This window comes from Meles meles, chromosome 3 (genome assembly GCF_922984935.1).
Source record: "Meles meles chromosome 3, mMelMel3.1 paternal haplotype, whole genome shotgun sequence".
NCBI classification, from domain to species: Eukaryota; Metazoa; Chordata; class Mammalia; order Carnivora; family Mustelidae; genus Meles; species Meles meles.
In genome coordinates this window covers 140,777,756-140,799,756 of record NC_060068.1, presented here as the reverse complement: position 1 = coordinate 140,799,756, position 22,001 = coordinate 140,777,756, and the positions used below count along the sequence as shown (strand labels likewise).

The 22,001-nt window shown below is 46.3% G+C and overlaps 2 protein-coding genes across 3 annotated transcripts in view; one reads left to right on the top strand and one right to left on the bottom strand.

The window, feature by feature from the left end:
• Nucleotides 1–9,208, top strand: part of SLC36A1 (solute carrier family 36 member 1) — a 46,032-nt gene extending 36,824 nt beyond the window's left edge. Inside the window, exon 11 of the mRNA XM_046000241.1 lies at nucleotides 4,774–9,208. Coding sequence (XP_045856197.1) covers nucleotides 4,774–5,045 — 272 coding nt within the window. The 3' untranslated portion in view covers nucleotides 5,046–9,208. The remainder of the gene's footprint in view (nucleotides 1–4,773) is intronic.
• An 8,071-nt stretch (nucleotides 9,209–17,279) lies between these two features.
• Nucleotides 17,280–22,001, bottom strand: part of FAT2 (FAT atypical cadherin 2) — an 80,444-nt gene continuing 75,722 nt past the window's right edge. Inside the window, exons 23-24 of one of the 2 annotated variants that reach the window (XM_046000247.1) lie at nucleotides 20,331–20,788; nucleotides 17,280–19,257 (exon numbers count right to left, since the gene is read on the bottom strand). In XM_046000247.1, the coding sequence (XP_045856203.1) occupies nucleotides 18,725–19,257; nucleotides 20,331–20,788 (991 nt within the window). In that variant the 3' untranslated portion in view covers nucleotides 17,280–18,724. Of the gene's footprint in view, nucleotides 19,258–20,330; nucleotides 20,789–20,815; nucleotides 21,611–22,001 lie in introns of those variants that run through there. The other variant, XM_046000248.1, reaches the window with a different exon arrangement.

Here is a 22,001-nt window from a genome sequence, read left to right as displayed (position 1 = left end):
TTTATCTTCTGTGTTACTCCTCATGGGTGCATGTTGCAATCATAGTATACACAGAACTTTGTCTTTTGCTTTTTATTTTATATTATATCACGAATATGTGTATCCTTCATGAGCATTTTCATGACCACATGATGTTCTATTATATTGGTGCATTGTATTCACTAAGCTACTCCTTTAGTGTTGGACATGGAGGTGGTTTTTCTTGCTTTCGTACTTTTTAATTTATATTCCCAACTAAGTGAGATTATATATTGTGTTCAAGACTGTTGTTAATTTTCAAGGTAGATTTCTAGACATTTTAGAATAACACAGGTAGGCTTCACCAGCATTAGTCACAATGAAATAGCAGAAAGAGCTTCCGGGCATAGGGCTGTAGGTGTCCAGCATATTTCTGTAAGTATATGTTTGTTCTCTTAAGTTCTTTGTCTTCTCTAGTGCACAAGTCAGCTTTTCTGTTGCTGGTCTAAAACCACAGACTCCAGAATCCCAATGAGTTCCTTCTCTGAACGTGGTCATTTGCCTCGTGTTACCTCAGCAGTTAAAAGATAGTATTTTTAGTGTCTCTTCACCCAAAGGGAAGATGTTTTGTAACACCATTGGGGCTCTCTTGACTAATCACATGGGCTCTCTGAGTTGTCCTCAGTCCCCTGTTGCTGTACATGCCCCAGCCAGGCTGCTGAAGAGGGCGGTAACTTGCCATGTGGGAGTGTGCTATCTTCCTCTTCGTGTGGGGTGTTCTTGTGAGGGAGCAGGGAGAAAGCAGGGGCAGATATTCCTGGTTGGCTGCTTCCTCAGGTCTCTACCTTCTTTCTCTTTCTAGAGGGCTTTAACTCAGAGTAAAGACATTTAATACTAGAAGAGGTTTTGGTTGCTCCCAATCTTTCCTAAATACCTGATTCCCATCTCTGGAATTAGCTAAAACTCATTTGCCACAATTTGCATGGGGGCAAAACAGGTACCCCTGCTATCTGAACCCTTGGGGCTACTTGTGCTAATTTGGTTGGCTCCTCTTGTCTTCTTCTTCCCCCAGCATGTTAGTGCGAGCCTCCCAAGAGAAGGCTTCTCTTGCCTTCTCCCCCGCCCTCCCCCATTATCTTTCTCCAGCGTCAGACTTTATTTGCGGTTCAGTTGTTGTCTGGTCCAGCTAGGACAGGAAGTCGGCTTTCCCTTTGTAGCCCTGTGATCCTGGCTTTAAGAGAAGAGAAAAGTTTAGCCGCTTTTAAAAGATATTTTTGTGAAGCAAGCTTATCTTGTATGTCCTTTGTAGCAAAAACAGGACAAGTTTTTAGATTGCTTTTAAAATGTCATGATGAAGTGGAACATCTCTAATCTGAGAGAAGATCCTGATCACACAAGCCTCTGTTGCTGTTTCCACTTAATTCTTGTCATAGAGTTGAGCACATCTGACCTCACTTAAGTCATATCATGAAGTACCATCTGTCCTTCAGGTTAATGTGAGGGAGGGAGGGGGATGGCAGACTCAGAGCCAGGAGGGCCTGGGCAGGCCATCCAGCTTCTCTCCTCCTTCAGCTCATTGTTTGATAAAGGTCTCCCTTCTCTTTTTGAGTGGGCTAGAGCGTTCGTGAAGACTAGGGGCTGGCACTGGAAGAATAACTCACTTCAGTGGCACAAAACCAGGCAGGCTGGAAGCTGTGTTTTTGGCACAACCATGTGTCCTAGGAGAGGAATCCCTTTGCTCTACTCTATCAATATTGCGCGGTACATGGTGCTTCCCAGTTGACAGTGAGTTAAGGTACATATTCCAGAATACATTCCTAGGTGACTAACCCAGCATTGTGCAGTTCCTTAACATTTCAGAGCTGGGTGAGACTTCAGTGACCATCCAGTGTTAGTAGAGTCACCTGACCTCATGGGTGACCGAGCTGAGGCTCCAAATCATGAGCTCACTCATGCTAGGACTGGTGGTTGCATTAGCTCACATTTATGAAGCATTCATTGTGCACTTAGTACTCTAAGTTCTTTATGTGAGTGATCTCATGTGACCATCCCTATTCAGCAGTAGGTTAAGTAGCTGGCTGGTTAGTGGTAGAGCTGAGACTGGAGCCCAGGTTCTGAGTCCAGAGCCTACGCTCTTAACTACCTTCCTGTACCAGCCTCTCCTAGGGCTCGGTGCTGATTGCTGCCTCGGTGCTATTGCCACCCCACTACTCACTTGAATTGGAACCATGGGAGCCATCACTGTGAAGCTGACATTAGGCACACGCAGACCCAAATCCCAGAGAGGGCAGATGTCCTTTTCCAGGTCACACAACAAACCAACTCTTGAGTGTTCGGTTGTCCATGATGAGAAAGCCATTTTGTCATCAGCTTTCTGTATTTTTAACTTTCCTCCAAATTCAACCCTGAAGATCTAAGGGATATCACCAACTCTATTTAGAAAGAGCTAAGGGCTGAAGTAGACTATGTTTAACTTGGAGGGCAAGTTAAAAGCCTTTACTTTTTGTGGACTTTCTAAAGGCTTCAGAACAGTGAAGGTGTTAATGGATACTTGCCATTATGGTCAGAGGCTGGAATAAGGAAAGAAGAAGGGATTGTTCCCAGGCTATAAAACTGTGGCAGAGGCAGATCTGAGACTCAGCATCCTTATATTCCCTTTTGTCATCAGGCTTTAAAACCCTTGTCTTACTTCCTTTACAAAGCAGAAAGAGGTCAGGGCTGATTGTATACCAATTCCCTGCTGAATGATTGCTATTAATACTCTATGAGTATTAACGGTTAATATTCTGTGTTAACAGTTAATACTCTGTGAGTATTAACGCAGCATTTGACTCCTCCCATTCTTCTGCTCATCAGCCAGCTTCCCTCTTTTCCCTCCTGCGGGTATCATTTGCATTTTCTTAATCATCAGCTCTGTGATGTGACTGTACCAGGGATTCGATGTCGTGGATTCTAGTCTCAGGTCTGTCACTTTCTGTCATTTAACCTCTCTGGGGACAGTAATAATGTTGTAAAGTTATGTACCCATGGACCCGAGGCAGATTCAGCCAATGAGTGGCTGCTTCACAGTGCTGTCTACCAGACACTAGATGTTCCGCCGTGATGGAAGTGTCCTGGGTCTTTGCTGCCCAGGACTGTAGCAATTAGGCACAGGTGGCTGTTAAGTCCTTGCAAGGTGGCCAGTGTGAATGAGGAACTGAATTCACTTAAGTTGACAGAGCTTCAGAGTAAATGTGAGACAGGAGATGAATCTATCCCTCCCTTGGTAAATCTTGGATCCACGTGCCTCTCCTCTTACTGCGGGGAGTGCCATTCCAGTTTAAAAGCAAGCGCTTCTCATAAAACCTGGCTTCTAAACACAACCCTGTCCTTTTGTCTGTAGCTCAGCCAAAGAAACAGTGATCAGTGCAGCAATAAAATTGACCTGAGGGTAAGACTGGCTGCCTTTGACTGAGATGTTCTGGAAATCTCATCACTGTGGTGCCTTCCTCAGAACGACTTGGCTACATTGCTTTATGAAATGGAGTTGGAATGGAAGCCCCCACATAAGATATACCTGATGGGAATCAGTGAGGTCAGGGATGTCCTCTGGATCCCAGTCTCAATGCTAAGGACCTCCAGTTGAAGCCTGTAGGGAAGACAGTTCATCAAAATATATTTGATTACTAGTGAGCTAATGATGCACTTTTCATGGGCAACAATACGTATACTAGCAATGATTATATGAACTATATTAGGAATCTGTTGTATGCCAGGCCTTGTGTGAAGTGCCTGTGTCAAGTCATTTCATCATCATGATATCTCTGTGACACAGGTACCATTTGTATCCTCATTTTGCCAACAGGAAAACCAGGGAATAAATAGGGGCTGTAACTCCTCCCATTGTCACTCAGGCAGAGCCAGAATTCAAACACAAGAGCCTAATTCCAGAGCCCATAATCCTCCATAAACTTGTGAAACATTGGCCTTCAGTTCCTGCCCCCCCCCCCCCCCCCCCCGCCGCCCTGCAGTGGGAAGCTGAGTCAGATGGGAATGGTGGGATCAATGGTGGGATCAGTAAGTGCAGTCAGTGAAGCCTCCTCTCCATCGCTGGATGGCGGGGCAGTTGTGCTGGGGTGTGGAAGCTGATGGGATTTCCTAGTGCAGCCTGACGTTCTTCATCACTTCCACCTCCCTCACAGACCCGCCTGCCTAAATTTCAGGCATGGGAGCCACTAGCTTCTCCTGGAACAGGCTTGGAGTCATTATGGAGGGCCCCGCTCCTCAGGTCAGCCTGCACACTGAAGTGCTTCTGCTTGCCCTGCAGGAGAATGCTCTGTGAAATGGGATTTATTGTGATATCATTCCAGAAGGATGGCTTCCCCCACACCCCCCATTCTGTTCCGTATCAGTTAAGTGGAGATGTTTGTGCTGGAGGTACTGTCAGTGTTAGGAAAATGACCAATTGCTCAGAAATAGTCCACCTCCCTTTCTGCTCCAGCCTCTCTCCTCTGGTAGGGACCACACAGCCCTGGATTGTGTTTTTGTTCCTTTGCTTCAGAGAGATGGAAGTCATGTCCTGTAGCAGGAAAAGCTGAAAGCCAGGAGATCTGGGTTCCAGTCCCTGTTCTGCCACCTTGCAGGGGGAGCCAGGTTGTTCCACACCTGTAGGCATTTGTTTTCTCATCTGTGGAATGAGAGATTGGACTGGATAATGTGTGAGTTTCTGCAGAGTTTTCCATTAGAGAAGAAGGACACTTGCTAAATTTGCTCAACAGTGAGGAGGTCTCTTCCAGCTTTGGGCAGTCTTGAACAGGCGTGTCCTCTCTCCTGCAGGCATCTTGGCCATCCTCATCCCCCGCCTGGACCTGGTCATCTCTCTGGTGGGGTCTGTGAGCAGCAGTGCGCTGGCCCTCATCATTCCGCCCCTCCTGGAGATCACCACCTACTACTCGGAGGGCATGAGCCCCTTCACCATCGCCAAGGACGCCCTGATCAGCATCCTGGGCTTCGTGGGCTTTGTGGTGGGGACATACGAGGCCCTCTACGAGCTGATCCAGCCCAGCAATGCTCCCATCGTCATCAACTCTACCGGTGCCTTTGTATAGCAATTTGGGTGCGTTCCCTGCAGCTGCCCACCTCACCCACCCTGTGTGTTCCCCAGCACCTGGCCCTAGAGCCTCAGCTAGGGGCCAGGCTCTGGGGAAAGGCAAGGTTGCTGTCGGGGAGCCCCTCCACCTGACACCTCAGTACCTGGGCCAGGTGGGACCGAGGGCAGGAGAGAAATTGGGTAGTGGATATGCAGAGGTCACCCTTAGTGGCCGTGCCATCCCTGTTCATTTGTACTTAATTTAACCCAGAACTTTTCAACTTTTTTCCCTCTTAATGTCTCCCCCCTTACCCGCCCCCCCTTCTGACCCACCTCACCCAAATTATTCCTGTTGCACAGCTCACTTTATTTAAAAATCTTAGCACCTCCCACCTCATGTTTTCTCCTTTCCAGGCCCAGGCCTGGATTAAATGAGTGGGAACCCCTACTCCTTATAAGGCTGGGCCTATCTCTTTCTCAGACCTCTCCCAAATATTTTACCTCAGTATCCTTCTACCTATTCAAGTCTCCAGGAGGTGTCTGGACCTACCTAGTAGTTTAAAACCAGGCCCCAAAGCTGGAGCTTTTAATCTTTACTCTCTCTGGCTTGTGACCCTCGGCAACACCGTCTCCGATTTCCTCACTTGGGTCACAGTGTTATAGTCTTAGTTGCTTTAGCTTCTGAAAGATATCAAGTGCTGCCTAAATTGAAAATATTTATATTTTATTTAAAATTAGCTTTTGTTTATAGACTCTGTCTCTCGATCTGGGGTTATTGTGACTTGTTCCTTCCTCAGTAAACTTTTACTAGGCTTCTCCTGCTGAAAAGAAACTTGCTCCAAGAAATGTGTGCTTAGGTCCTCAGCACTCTTGGCTGAGTACCCCAAAGGTTTTAATCAGGATCATCTAAATATGTACCTCTGTGGGGAGGCGTGCACTCTGCCTCCCACTGACCAGCCTGATTTCATATTGAGAAGATATGAAGGACTCAGGATATGTTTGTTAACGCAAGAGGCCAAGGAAAGGATGGCCGAGTGGGACGTGCTTCTGTCCACAGGAGGCTTATAAAATGGTCACTTTGTGCATTCAGGCCTGTTTTTCAGCCTCAGGCCCTGACAGGCACAGGGCCCGGTAGCATTCAGTTGCCAGCATGTCAGGAAGACACTCACACTTTGCCGTGTTTGAGAAGATGAGGCCAGTGTGCACAGAGAGCATGAAATTAAGTTCAGAGAATTAAGAAGCAGCTGGTCTGACACTATGTGTGGTGCTTGGTTGTTTACAATCAGTGGGGGCAGGGCAGAAGCAGTGCCCGGTCCTGAGCTGCCTCTATGACCTAGACTTCTAAAGGGAACCACTTGGTAGGGACTTCGGTCCCCTGTGTTCTAAACACTAATTGTGACCCTGCCCCTCCCCTGCATGCCTCAGGGTTGGCTCACCTCAAGGTCAGCCTTCAGATTTGGGAACAAACTGCAGAGCAAGCAGAGAAAGGTGCATTGCCTTGCTTTTGGCTGCCTCTTCTCCCCTCTTGGTGTGAGAACTATTTCAGGAGGGCATTCATTAGCTCTCCGTCCCCTGAGCTCTGTGTGTATGTGTGTGGTGTGTGTGTGTGTGTGTGTGTGTTCATACACATGGAATAGAGATGCACTCTCCTCCACCCGGTCCCCAAGCTCTTGCCTCCTTAGAGATGCAATTCATCCTGCAAGTTAGAGAGCAGCACAACTTCATCAGGGGTCTTGTTTTTCTGTTTCACCAAAGCTTGTAAGGTCTGTGACCCTCCCCCCAACCCTAGCCCTAGCTTTTTCTTTCTCTTCTTTTCCAAAGCCACATTGTCATTGCAGTGATTCCCAACCTACTAATAATTTATTAACTTAGGGAGACGTGATCAGTTGTAACTTGGTCTCCCTTAGGAGAATGATACTTTTTACCTTCCTTTCTGTGGTCACCAGCAAGTGCTTATATGACCAAGCCTCTACCTGGAGGTGGCAGCTAACCTGCCCTATGAAGCCTCAGGCCTAGAAGTTACCGAAGTGGGTTCAAGGATTGTCCCCTTCTGTGTGCAAGCCCCAGGCTCCAGCCATCTTTCCACAGCAGTCCTGAGAGTTGTTTGCAGTGAGAAGGCGTGTGCCAGGAGAAGGATCAGATGTATACCCTGCCCACAGCATCTGTGGTGGAGGCTTCTGTGACTCGGGGAGCTGCAAGAGGCTATCCTGTCCACAGGGTAGTAAGACTAGATCTGAGGACTGGGCAGTACAAAACTGTGGTCCCCTGGCCCCAGGTCTTTGCAAAATGCAAATTATTGCTTCAGAGTCCCTGGCCTGGGAAATGTAATGTGTAGGAGAGGTGGCACTAGCTTTGGGGCTTCTGGAAGCTAATTTGGCCTGGCCTTCTCCCAGTTCTTTTTTCTGTGCTCCTGCTGCTTCTGAAGACCTAGGCAGGGTGGATCCTGTCAGTGGATTGTGCACTTAGGTGTCAAGTAAAGGGTCTGCCAGAAGGTGAAAGTGAGAGGAAGCCCTTTTTCTTCTCAGACCTCTGGGCCAGCTCAGGGAAGCTTACTCTTCTGCCCACGAGGCTTCTTCAGTCAGGGAGCCTGCCCTGGTTTCTTCCCACTGCTCATTAGAAACCAGCCGTCCAGCTTCTGCTTGTGCCCTGCTCTGATGCCTTGTGAAAAGGTCCCAGCATAAACAGAAGTCTCATCAAAGAACAACAGAGCAAGGTTCTCTGGAGTGTGAGGCTGCACCTGTGGGACCTAAGGCGAAATGTGGGATTTTTTTGGCCCTATACTGTTAGGCCTGTGTCCCTCTCCCAGGCTCCCCAGTGCAGCCTCAGATTTCCATTAGCCCTGAGGTAGCGTCTTCGAGCCCCTTGTTACTTCCTATAAATGCTGCTGTAAGGAGGTTTCCAACTCTCTGTTGGCAACATATCTCCCCTTCCATGTAGGCATTGCTGGGAAGAGCATGATCTGGCATCTTCTGTTTAATTTTCCTAGAAGTTGTCACCATTCTTAATGTCATTATTTATATTGTGCTGCTGTCTAACCGCTAGGAGCCCTTCAGCTACACAGACACTGGCCAGACATATGTGCATGTGTGGTGGGTCTTAGCTCAGCACCTGCAGCTCCCGCCCTCCTGCTCTGACACTCACCTCTCCAGCCAAGTTCATTGGCTGGTGCTCACTACTTACCCTACCCCCATGAAAGGTACAATTTGCCATTTTTTCAGTTGTCTTAAAGTGATGATCCCAGAAAGGAACCTTAGGAAATCTGTCCCCCTTCCCTGTTCTCCTGGCTTTTTCTTCTCAAATGTCTCCCTTCCTAAATTGTAGAATATCATCTTTGTTTGACACTACATATTCACCTCATGATTTTTGGAAGTGCAAAATCTCACTTTATGTCTGTTTACAGCTCTCTATTCACTCATTACTCTCAGCCAAGGGGTTCTTATCCATGGGTTTTATTGCGTATCTGATCAGATATTAAGGCAGGCCCCAGCATCAGCCCTGATCGGAACACAAAGCTACTTCCTGACAGCAGAAACACAAAGTGCCAGTGGCACAATGTGATTAGGGAGTCGGCTCCAAGTCTGCCTTAGAATTCAATTTTCCAGAGTACATTACAAATCTCCAAGACCATTAGGGGAAAAGGAGAGGGTGTGGTTTGTCTTTGAAATCATGGTCAATACTTTCAGACAATTTAATTAGTACGCTGTTTGCAAGGCTGTTTTCTCTGACAGCATTAGCTTGTGATATTTCTTCCCTGTTCTTTGTACCACTGGGCCATTCTCAGGCCAGGAGATGTAAGTGGTGCTGATATGTGGTTATCAGAGCGGGGAGTGGGGGACGCGAGCGGAGAGTGCCTGTTTTAAGCCATGTTCTTTTTTTTAAATCAAGGTGATGGTGGGGAAGCTGTTTTGTTTTAGTGAACAATAAAACTATGTAACTCTCTTGTAAACCATGACAATGAATGTGGTAATAAGAGGGGCACCATCCCCAGGTCTTGGTAACCAGACAGTACTGCATATATTATCCTGTGTATATGCCTTCTTGAGTGTCTGTTTCTCGCATGGTATGTGTGTAGAAATGTAGACAATGCAGAAGCTCACAGAAGAATTTGTTTTGGGTTCTGCACGTGGATCATGTGTTAAACTTTTCTTTTATCAATAAATGAGTTTTATTTTTTATTTTTGAGAGGTTGTGGTCTGCATCTTTGTTTTCGCCTTTTTTTCTTTTTAAATATCACTTAGATCTCTTTACTAGATCTTAGTAGGTCACAATGTTTGTAGTTTTGTGTCACAGAGTTCATCTGGGGAAGTAGTGCAAACAACAGAACCACCTATTGAAATTGAAAGTTCCCTAGAAAGGGGCCAGGTAGTTGTTTTTCTGTTAGACAATCCTGCTTTTCTTGAAAACTTGAGTAGGAACTCTCAGCCCTATCTGTGTGTATCAGATGACCGTACTTGACAAGAGATGATGTTAGTTTCACATGTTAACGTGGCTGGGCTCTAATGTTGAACACTAATTAGTGTTTGACTAGTCAAACACTAATCTAAGTGTTGCTCTGAAGTCATTTTGTGGATGTGTGGCTGATGTCTACGATCAGTTGCCTTTAAATAAAAATTTATCCTCAAAGTGTGGGTGGGCCACATCCAATCAGTTGAAGGGCCTTAAGAGGAAAACAAGTTTCAGTGAGGAAGAAGAAATTCTGCCTCAAGACTGCAGCATCAGCTCCTGTACAAGAGTTGCCAGCCTGCTAGCCTGCCCTATAAATCTTGGACTTGCCAGCCCTGACCATCACATAAGCCAATTCTTGAAATCCCACCCCCTCCATGCATGTGTATATATTTGAAGTATGGAGATTGATTTCAGGACAGTGGAAGAGATGACTTCTGTCACTCCTGTCCTGTTGTCACATTAAGAGGGAAAACAAGACCACCTGAGCCACCCCTTAGGTGATCTGAAAGCCAATCGTGGGTGGCTACTAATTAGACTCATAGAAAAGCAGAGGCCTTGAGGCACACTACTGAAGTACAGCACTTTACAGAGAGAGGAAGGCAGGGAATGTATTATGACTACTTTTGATTGTCACTCTTATTTCTGAAACTAGGGGAAGGGGTGTCACAGGGATTCAGTGACCGTTCCAAGTTATCAATCAGTAAGTGGCAGAATTACGATACACACTGTAGCAAGCCCTGTGATTCCAGAACTCAAGCACTTCCCAAAGGCACTGACTGCCTCCACCTCTTTGTTACAGTCTCAGGAGGGAGGTCTGCCTTTCGGGATTATTGTGAGGGTTTTAGAGAATGTTCTAAATTTCCTGGCATGAAAGCGTATGAAGCATTTTCTGAAATATTAGCCAAATTGAAGAAAACCAAAACCCAGAAGCAGTTTTACTTGTTTTGTGGTTTTGCATCCATTCATTATAGTCCTATCTCGCTCGCTTCCTTTGTGGAGAGCATTCAGAACTTTTTAGATTGTTCACCTCTTCACATGTTTGTTCCTGCTCATGGTTACACCTAATGGCTTCCTTTCAGGTAACAAGGGCCCTCAAGGTAAGCCCACTGCACTGCTGGAGGCCCAAGTTGAGTGACAGTGGACTGAGTTTGGGCCCTAAACTTAGGGCTCTTTGCTAAATAGGCTTGCTTCCTCAGACTCTGCCCGTTGCAGACATATGCAAGAAACTGTGTGTCTTTTTAACTGGTGCACTTTACTAGACCCTTGGTCATTGGTCTCCCCCACCATTTTGGGAGAAAAAATTGGAGTATAATCTACATGTAATAAAATTCACCTGTTTCTTAAGGGTACAGTTTGATGAGTTTTGACAAATGTGTGTGACTACCATTTCCATCAAGATATGGAGTGTTTGTTTTACTGAGAAATTTCCCTTGTGCTACCTTGTAGTCAAGTCCATCCCCAGGCCCACTTGGCCCTTGGCAACAATGGATCTGATTTTTTTGTCTCTTGTTTTGCCTTTTCTAGAATGTCATATAAATGCGACTGTTAAGTATGGAGTCCTTTTTTGACTTAGCATAATGCTTTCTATATTCACTTGTATTCTGCCTTGTATCATTAGGTTTATTTCTTTTTATTGCCAAATAATACTCCATTGTATGGATGAACCATAATTTGTTTATTCATTCACCAATTGGTGGACGTTTGGGTTGCTTCCAGTCTTCGGCTATGATGAATAAAACTGCTATAAATATTCATGTACAGACCTTTGTGGAGACACAATGTTTTCATTTCTCTAGGGTAAAATACCTAGGAGGGGAATCGTGGGTTTGTATGGTAAGTGTATACTAACTTTATAAGAAATTGGAAAATTGTTTTTCCAGAGTAACTGCTATTTTGGATTCCTACCAACAATTTAAAAAAGCTCCGGTTATTCCATATGCTCACCAATACTTCATATTATGGTCTTTTACATTTTAGCCAGCTTAGTGGGTATATCGTAGTGCGTCTTTGTGGTTTTAATCTGCATTTGCCTAATGACTAGTGATGTCCTGCACCTTTTCCTGTCTTATTTGCCATTGGCCTGTCTTCTTTAGTGATGTATTTTAAAATTTAGCCTTCTTAAAAATCTTAAAGCTTTTTGTCTTGAAGTAAGTGTGGATTCACAGGTGCAAAGAAATGTCTGGGGAAGTCCAGCTCACCCTTCTTCCCATCTCCCTCAATGTTAAAATTTTGTATAGCTATAGTACATGACCCAAATTGGGAAACTGACATCGGCACAGAATATAGAGCTCATTCAGTTTCTCCTGTCACATGTGCGTGTGCTTGTGTGTATGTGTGTGCGTGTTTGCATGTGTGGATGTAAGCAATTTTATCATATGTGTACCTTCCACCACCCCAGTCAAGATGCTTATCTGTGCCATCACCACAAGGCTCCTTCTTGCTTCTCCTATAGAGACATGCTCCCCTCCTGCGCTCCTCCGACATCCCCAACCCTGGGCAACTACTAATCCGTTCTTCCTCTCCACCATTATATACTTCACAAATGTCATATAAATTTAATTACACAGTATGTATCCTTCTGAGATTGGCTTCTTTCACTTAGCATAATTTCCTTGAAGATCACTGAAGTTGTTAACTTATATTAATAGTTTGTCTCTTTTTACTACAAAGTCATATTCCATGGTATGGATGTACCACAGTTGGTTTAACTATTCACCCACGGTAAGAAATCTGCATCATTTCCGGGCCTGGCTATGAATAAAGCTGCTATGAATATTCATTCGGGTACAAGTTCCTGCATGAAAATAAGGTGTTTTTTTTTTTATTTCTGTGGGATATATATCCAAGAGAGCTGAGTTATATGTAAGCCCATTTTTAGTTTTAAAAGGAATTTGCAAACCAGTTTCCAGAGTGGCCATGCCATTTTACATTTCTACCAGCAATGTGTGAATGACCTAGTTTCTCCATATCCTCGTCAGCATTTGGTATTGTCATTATTTTTTACTTTAGCCATTTGTCACATCTTGTAAATGTTTTGTTGGATGTATACCTAAGTATTTAGTTTTCTTTTCTTTGGAACAATTGTAAATGGTAATGTGTTTTTAATTTCAATTTCCATGTGTTCATTGGTAGGCTGTAAAAATGCAACTGATTTTTGCATATTAATCTTGTATCCTACAGCCTGCCTCTACTTAGTAATTCTATGAGTTTTTGTCTAGATTTCTTGGGATGTTCTGTGTAGACAGTCATGTTGTTCTCATATAGAGATAGTTGTATTTCCTTTTTTCCCATTCTGTATACTTTTTTTTTCTTACTGCAGTGGCAAGAACTTCTACCACTATGTTATAAGAGAGTTAGTGACAGTAAACATTCTAATTTTGTCTCTGATCTTACAGAGAGAACATTCAGTCTTTCACCCTTAAGTATAATGCAAGCTTTAAGATTTTTATGGAAGTTCCCCTCTATTTCTGTACTGAGAGATTTTTTTAAGATTTTATTTACTTATTTGTCAGAGAGACAGAGAGAGTACAGGCAGGTGGAGTGGCAGGCAGAGGCAGAGGGAGAAGCGGGCTCCCTGCGGAGCAAGGAGCCTAATGTGGGACTTGATCCCTGGGATCAAGCTGGGATCATGACCTGAGCCGAAGGCAGCCGCTTAACTGACTGAGCCACCAAGGCGTCCCCTGAGAGATTTTTTAAAATCATAACTAGGTGAATTTTGTCCAGTTTTCTTCTTCATCAATTGACATGATCTTACAATTTTTCTTTTTTCACTCCTTGATATGGTGGAGTAAATTGATTGATTTATCAATGTTGGACCATCCTTGCTTACCTGGATTAAATCCTACTTAATCACGGTGTGTTATTCTTTTTATATATTGTTGGATTATCTACTGTTTTGTTCTCACCTTGATATTTACTCTGACAAATGTAGACTCCAGAACAGTACCTTTTTATAAATGAGCAAAACCATATGCCATAACTGCTATTCTTGGCCTAAGTGTACTTTTGCCTCAGCCCAGGTTCCCAGCTGCTATAGTGCTGCATAAAGCCTACGTGTGTTTCCTCAGGACAGTTTCTCAACTTTGGTATTATGTACATTTTGGGTGAATAATTCTTTGTTGTGGAGAATGCCCTGTGCATTGTAGGATGTTTAGCAACATCCCTGGTCTCTAGCCACTAAATGCCAGTTGTGGTAATCCAAAGTGTCTCTAGACATTATCAAAGATAGCCTTGTATGGGGGTTGGGGAGTGGAACTCATCCCCCTCCCCTGTTGAGAACTACTGCCTTGATACATTTAAGCTCCTTCTCACCCCTAGCTGGAGGGATATATTTTTTATCTTGGCCATAGAGCAAAGGTAAGTGTGTGGTTATGGATACTACAAAAAGATCTGCCTTTTAAATAGTAGCAATAAAATATATAACATCTTTTGAGGCTTTACTATGCCAATTATGCTAAGCACATTACCTGTGTTATCTAGTACTCATGTCCAATGAGGGAAGGCACAGAAAATATCCCCACTACACAGACTGAGGCTTAACTGAGAGCACACATTTTCTTTTTTTAAAATAAAGATTTTATTTATTTATCTGAGGGAGAGAGAGCATGAGAAGAGGGAGGCTCAGAGGGAGAAGCAGACTCCTTGCCAGGCAGGGAGCCTGATATGGGACTCCATCCGGAGACTCCAGGATCATGACCGGAGTCAAAGAAAGTCGCTTAACCGACTGAGCCACCCAGGTGCCCTGAGAGCACACATTTTTTATTGGTGGGGCCAGGTCTTTCTGACTCCAAACCTCGTACTGCCCCGAGATCTGTCTCCTTGCTACTAACTCGGTCACTCACAACCCTCAGTGGACAGGGAATATTTCCAGGCCCCAGTCTGGATGCCTGAGTCCTCCCACACTCCAACCCCACATAAAAGGACTACCCACCATTGCCCAAATATGTAAAACCTCTCGGCCTTTGCCTTGGGCTTTTCCCTTAACCTGGCTGGTCCTTCTCTCTGCACTAAATCTGAAGCTCTATTTTAAGATCCAGCTGAGATGGCTGCTCCTCTTTAGAACCATCCCTGGCTATGTCAGTCATAATTTATGGATCCCCCTTCTCTGGTTAGCCTCATCTCTACTGATGCTAGAGAGCTGTGACTACTTGGCTACTCCCTACTTGGGCTGCTTGAGGCACTGATTGGATTGGGCTTGATCTCCCAGTGCTTGTCTGTGGGGTCTAACCCTGTATCTGGAATCAGCTGGTTACTAAACTCAGTGGGATTTCCTTTAGTAGGAAATGGAGCGTGGCCTCTAAGAAGTTGGCATCACTATATATCCTTTTAATTTTGTATCAGTGTAATCAAGTACTTTCCTTGGTTGGACTCTGTAGATTTGTTGAGGAATCTTAAGAAAATTCTAAAGGCTTGTCTTTTCCCAGCTGAGTCCTTGAGAATGTTCCTGCTCTTTACTTGGTGAGACCTCCTGTGCCTATTGTCAAGACAGAGCAAGCAGGGGCTGCTCGAGGTCTTCCAAAGTCTGGCCTTCAACACTGAAGTGTGGGTTGTTGTTCCAGCAGCTGGGCCCAGATGCCCTCATAGGCTGGCATTCACCATTTCACCATTGGATATCAGGATGGGCCAGCTGTTCTATACCAAATTAGCCATGGGCTTTGGGCTAATCACTCCATATCTCCAAGCGTTATATACTGTCATATTTTTCTCCTTTTATCTTTTAGAATCTCTATAATCTTCAGCCCAAAAGAGAATTGTTTTCCTCCCCAAGGCTTTGGGCTCTTCCCTTCTTCACCCAGATACCCATTTTGAGGTGCTAGCCATGGCCTAATTCATGTGTCCCCTCCACAGCACTGCTCCAATTTCTGGAAGATACATTGGCTTTCTCTGTTACCCATGGTAAACCCCACGTGATGGTGTGGTTGTGCAGGCCTCCTCCACAGCCCTCTGAATGAGCAGGCTCACAACTCCTTTGCTGTTGTCCAGTGAATTCCAGCTTCCCTCCCACCCTGTACGTGGTTGTGAGTCCTCACTTACCTCATGGGGTTTTTATGAGGAGTAAATGAGACAAGACCTGTCAAGTGCTTGCACAGCACTTACCATATAGCAAGTGCCAGTGAAGTGAAGATGATTTGGTGAACTGTAAAAATGCCCAGCCCAGAAGTCAGGAAACCTGCATCTCTGCCTTTCTTTTCCACTGTTACACTGTGTAAGACTCAGGACGTTTGGAACTAGAGCCCCAAAGACTTGAGATGGGAGAATTTCCATGAAAACCTTCGAGTCTGTCGCAGCTCAGTAGGCTGAATTTTGATCCCAGAGTGCCCTCTGATGGTTGACATGTGAAAGTGCAGGCTTGGGAAGACAAAGGGAAGGAGGGGCCTATTGTGGAAAGCCTGGCTGGGTGGAAAGAGGCTCCCCTTCCTGAAGAAGAGCAAGCTGTGTTGTAGGGAGATAACCAGGCTGGGTATAGACCTGAATGTGGGTCTTATCTCTGTGAAGTTCTACCTGCAGGACCTCAGACAAACCCTTCTCTGTGGGACTTGGGATGAGGAACATCAGAAATGGACAGTCATTTTAAAACATTTGAATGTTTGTGTGTTTTCATGTGTTCTAGAAAAATATAATAACTTTCGAGTTCTTTAGTGTATGGATATGTCATTTTAGGGTGAACAAAGATATTTTTAAAAAATTTGAATGCACTTAAAAAAAGAGTCAGATGCTTAAAAATTGGAATGCACTAAAAGAAAAGTAAGTAAATAATGATACAGGTGGTATTAGGACAAAAATCGCAACAGTGGTAAGCACAACAAAAGAAGTCTGGGCAACACTGGCCTAGTTTATATGTGATTTCCTGCACAGTTCTGATAAGTTAATCTTATCTACATACTATCTGGTGTGATTTCCTAGTATAATGGTCACTGTTTATTGTTTATGCTTCTAAATATATTTTTTTAAGATTTTATTTATTTATTTATTTGATAGACACAGATGACACATAGGCAGAGAAGCAGGCAGAGAGAGAGGAGGAAGCAGGTTCCCCACTGAGCAGAGAGTCTGATGCTGGGCTCGATCCCAGGACCCTGAAATCATGGTCCTGGGATCATGACCTGAGCTAAAGGCAGAGGCTTTAACCCACTGAGCCACCCAGGGCCCCTATTGTTTATGCTTCTAAACAACAGGAAGCCAATTCATACCTGCCCGAGGCCTCAGTGGTATGTGTGCTGTGGTGCTTCTCATGGATGTGCCTTCTCTCCCCACCTGCACCAGGAATTCAACAGCAGGGACTGGCTTTCTTGTCTCGGTGTCACCTGCAAGGCCTGTGTCACAGTTGCCCGGTGATATTCACACCCACTTGGGAGTGAGCTGTGGAGCAGCAGCCACAGGCTGGCTCTGGGCACAAGGAGGGCTGGCTTCCCAAGGCCTGTGCTGTAAAGCTCACTCCTCCGGTCCAGTGCAATGTAGTGGGGAGGGTGCTGGCCAGGGTCAGCAGTCCTGAAGCCTTGTCCCAGGCCATTCATTCACGTGCTGATCAGTGGGCTTGTCCACTAACTTTGGGCAGTTGTTTTGGAATTAGAGGTGTTTTCCCAAAGAATGGTCTGGGCCCTGCCCCCAGAGGTTCTGATTTTCTGTCTGGCTTTGGGGCTCACAGAGCTGTATTTTAGCCATTTTGCTGGATTTGGGAATCACAGTGCTTGATGACCTCGAGGATCCTTCTGGCCCCCAAATTCCATGAACCTCAGCTTAGCAGGGCCCATAGACCCTAGTGCCCTTCCCCTGACCCAACCCCAAACAGGATAAGTGACATACAAAATAACCATAAAAAAGACTTTATTATTTTTTTAAAAAACAACAACAACAAATGGCCAGTGAAACTGTACATCCTGTCAGTCACACATACAGTTACACACACAGCTACCAGCCACTCCAACGAATACGCCTTCACCCACACAGCTCCCTCTCTGTAAGCAGCAACCCTGTGGGTGAGAGTGTCTATTGCTCTTTTCACTTCTTTCTCCAGAAACAACACAATTGAAAAGTCAATGGACCAGAGAAGGGGATTGATGGGGCAGGAATGGCAAGGCCACCAGAATTCTCCATCCCTGCCACTCCTGGCTACATACACTCTACACATGTACACACATACTCTACATGAGGTGCCCACATGTGCAGACACGTGCCCACATTGACCCTCCATGCATAGGGTTGAGTCACTGCAGGTAACACTTAGATTGGCAGGCATCTGAGATGGAGGGGCAGGAAAAGGCAGTGTCCATCCTGAACACCAATATCCAGCTCCACGCCTCCACCCTGCCCTGATGCCCTGAATGGGGAGCTTTTAGTTCCTTGTGTCTAGGAAAGAAAATTCCCTTTGGGGCAACTCATCCAGACAGCAAGGCTGAAAAGTGCCTAAGAATTTTAAAAATGAATATGTCCTTCCTGCCTTTGGCCCAAAGTGCTTGAGAAACTTGGGGTGAAGAACCCAGAGTTCCGTGAGGTCTGAAGTCCTTGGCAAAGAAGGTTCAGGGCTGCAGGAATCCTGGCAGGCCCTGACTGGTGGAAAGTCCTGTGACTTAAAGAGATAGAGCAAGTTTCTTGGACCCTGCATTAGAGGAGTAGTACCCCAAGGAGACTGAGGCCAAGTGATGCTCCTCAAGAGCCCTTGTCACCCCAGGCCTAGCACAGTGCCTCACACAGAGCAGAGGCTGCAGTTAGGTGGGAATGATGCAGGGTGCACAGGTGACTTGGTGACCTGCTCACCTGCTGCTCACCTCTCAGCCCTTAGAGGATACCTTGTGGCCCTGCAGGGTCAGAGGACCCTGGACCTTGTCTCTGGGGCTGATGTAGTAGCTGCCTGTCGGGTGGGCCTGCCTCTGCATCCAGAATGGAGTTTTGAGCAGGTGTAAGAACGCTCCCTGACAGAGCTGCCTCCCTGGGGACTGAGAGATGGCGGTCAGTGAGACAGACTCCCTCTGGCCCCTCCCAGGAATCAGTTTGTCCTGGTTTTCCAGGCTTAACTGTTCTGTACATCCCCTTCCTGCTGGGGGCCCTAGTGATATTTTTGGAGCTCCACTCTCAGCTTCCCTCCATCCTCGGGGACTCGCTGGGGGGTCCACAAGAGCACATTTCAAGGTATCACAGCCTGGACTCGGGATGAGGGCTTCCCTCCCACTTCTCCAGCCATGCTCAATTCACTCCTACAAGACAGGAGGAAGGTGCCAAGTGCTTGGCCTCCTACCTACCTTCCTCTGAGGATAGCTAGAACATGACCTCCTCACAGCTCCCATAATCACTCTCCACCATGTCAGAGCCTTCATAGTTGGGGGGAGCCTGGGTCTGGCCCCGCCCTGTGGGATGCCCACCCCCAACCTCACAATCAGCATAAGAGGGCCCAGCCCTGCTGAGGCGCATACTCACCCCTTTGTAGCCCCCCTCTGCCAGGCAGGGCCCTCCCCCTCCCTGCCGGAACTGTGAGTGGTAGTAGCTGATGGCCGTGTACTCGTTGAGACAGGGGGCCAGCAGGTGTTCCCGGGGACTGGGGGGCCGTGGGGGCATCAGATCTTCCAGGTTCTGGTTGCTGTAACGGGGCGGGAGGGGTGCCCGCTTGTTTTCCAGCTCCAGTGGGAAGGGGAAGCCCCCATAGAGGCCAGTGGGGTCTGGCATCATGGGTGGGACCTGGTGGCGGTGAGGCGATGGTGGCAGAGGGCCAGAGGTCATTTCCGAGTGGGGGTATTCCCAGCGTTCCTTCCTGGAGTAAGTAGGAGGCCAGACCGCAGCTCCACTTGGGCACACTGAAAATGACAAGATAGGGTGAGCATCGAGTTTCCCTGGTGAAGGTTTCAGCAGGTCTTATAGCTACTAAACATAGTTCAGCATGTGGTAGAAACAGGCAAAATAGTGGCTGGGTATATGACCATTCATGTGTGTTGTTTCTGGCAGTTTAGATTGGTATCTAGAATTCAACAGGGCCAACTTCAAGGCCAGAGATTTAACCTAAAGCCAGCTCATATTGCAAATCTGTACTGATGATCTAAGATTCAGTGAATAAGGGAAAAATGTGGATGACTCCAAGCAGTCCGCTCACCTCTGCTGGAAACAGCAACTCCATCACAAGTCCTAATGGTGACTTACGTCTCCTTAACTGAAGGAAACGGACACACAGTTTGGACTGGGGGAGTGGGATGGCATCTGTCACAGAGGGTGATTAAATGAGATGCAGCTTGAAAGAATGGAGAGCAGGCATCCTTGGTCCTTGCTCTGTCCCTTCTACTGAATAGTTGGGTGAATTAGAACAAGTTACTGTGTCTTTATGGACTCTGATTATATCAGCAAAAAGTTTATGAACACACCTTTTTAAACTATTGGTGAATATGCCAGAAAATCTAAAGTGCTTTACAAATTCACCTCCTTCTGAGCCAAAGATGAGAGTGAGGTGAAGGTCCCTCCTCTACTTCAGTCAGGTCTGGCCCAAGGCTGCCATACCTCCAGAATGGGTGACCAGAAGCTTGGACTACTGCTCTTTCCTTTCCCAGAAAAGCACAAAGGAATAGAAGCGCCCCCCCTTTCACCCCAGGGATCCCATTTACCCCTATCAAGGTCTACAGGTTTCTGCCATAGATATCAATCCTATGGAATGAGTTGGAATTTAGAGGAGGAGATCATGGTACATTGGAATGAGCCACAGATTCTGAGTCCAGAGAGCTGGCATTTGGTCCAGGCCACCAGTGCACAGTGACCTTGAGCACATTCCTTCATATCCCATCCCAGGGGATTGGACTGGATGGTAGCCTCAGCTAATGGAGTGTTTAGGTCTACCACCCTATTCCGTCAATTCCAGAGACTAAGGGCTTCTGGCTATACTGACCCATCTCTTCGCCTGACCATGTCCTCTTAATGATGGACTCATTGTCAGAGTGGGAAGGGACCACAGCTGGTGGGAGTCTGGGAGGCACACTGCAGACCACTGGCCGTTGCTTAGAGCTGGGTCCAAAAGTGACCAGTTCATTTGGAACTGAGGTCTTGCTGGGCTCCAGTTGGTTCAGATTGTTGCTGGAGCTGGTGCTCAGTGGGTTGAGTTCAATGGAAGGCATAGTTTGGGTGTCAACACCAACACTCCTGGCCAGGAGGTCTGGGTCTTCCATGGCCACGGGCTTGTGGGACTTGCAACGGCGGCAGTAGAAGAGGAGTCCAACGGTGCTTAAAATGATAAACAGCAGGGCCACTATGATGATCAGAATCTCCTGTTGCCCCCAGTCGCCCCTTGTGATCTCAGGGGTGACTAGGCAGTGTCCTTCTGAGCAGCCCCTTGCTTCCATTTCACACCTGCAGAGACAGAGAAATAGTCAGGGGATTGAGTCATTATACTTCCCTTTCCATGCCCCCTCTCACAAAGATTTATGGACCCCAGGGCTCAAGCCTACCTTCCCCAATTTCCAACCAAAAAAAAAAAAAAAAAAAAGAAAGAAAAGAAAATGGATGGTAACGATCACACATATCAACATCAGAGCTGCCCATCTTCCACCAGGAAGGTATGGGAGTCAGCTACAACTTCATTCATGACTGTTTGGAATCTAGGCTCTGGGCACATCCATTATTTCCCATTCATGTGATCTAGGCATTGGATATACCCTCCACCACTGAGGTGAGATTTACAACCATGTACTGTGGTGGAAGCCGCCAACATACCCAGCTGTCCTCAGCAATACTGTCAGAGTCCCAGACAGCAGTCAGCAGCACGCAGCTGTGGCAGCTGGGCACCAGTGTTGCCCACTGTTCTTCAGAAGGTCACAGGAACCCAGCTGGTCTTGCACAAACCTTCCATTGGACAACTGTTCAGAGTGAGCACTTGGAACTGTATGACCTCCCAGGTCACCACCAGCTTGGCGTGCCATGGTGTAAGGCTCCTAGGAGGCTTCTGTGGCCAGTTTCATCCACTTTCGAGGGATATCAAGAAAGGCTCCCTTCATTCTACTTGAGTCCCAGTGTCTACAGTTTCACCACCAACACTCTATTCTTTTGGGTTAGACATTGTCCTCCCCAAGTTCCTCTTTTAAAATGCGAACACCACCACTTTCAGCCAGGAAGTATTCCGCCAACACATCTCCTGCCGAGCGAGGTGTGCAGTGGGACCAGAAATGCCAGGTGCTGAGAGAAAGGACTTGGGTCACAAACACATGGTGGGGGGCGGTTTGGACAAGCCCTTTCCTTCTCTGGGCCTCAGTTTCCCCATGTGTAAAGTGAGTGGGTGGACTACATCATTGGGTCTCTTATGCACATGCTGACAGCAAGGGGATCTCTTGGGAGCTTGTTATAGATAGAATCCCAGGCCTCATTCCTTGGAGATTCTGATACAGTCAGTCCAGAAATCTGTATTTTCCACAAGTGTCCCTGATAATTTTTAAAAGACTCCCAAACTGGGGAGCCCTAAAACCAGATAATTAGCAAAACTCTTTATCTCTAGGGTTCTAGGGATCTAAGGATTCTTGCAGTTCCCCAGACCAGCATAATACAAGGCACAGGTAGCTTGTGGTGGGGT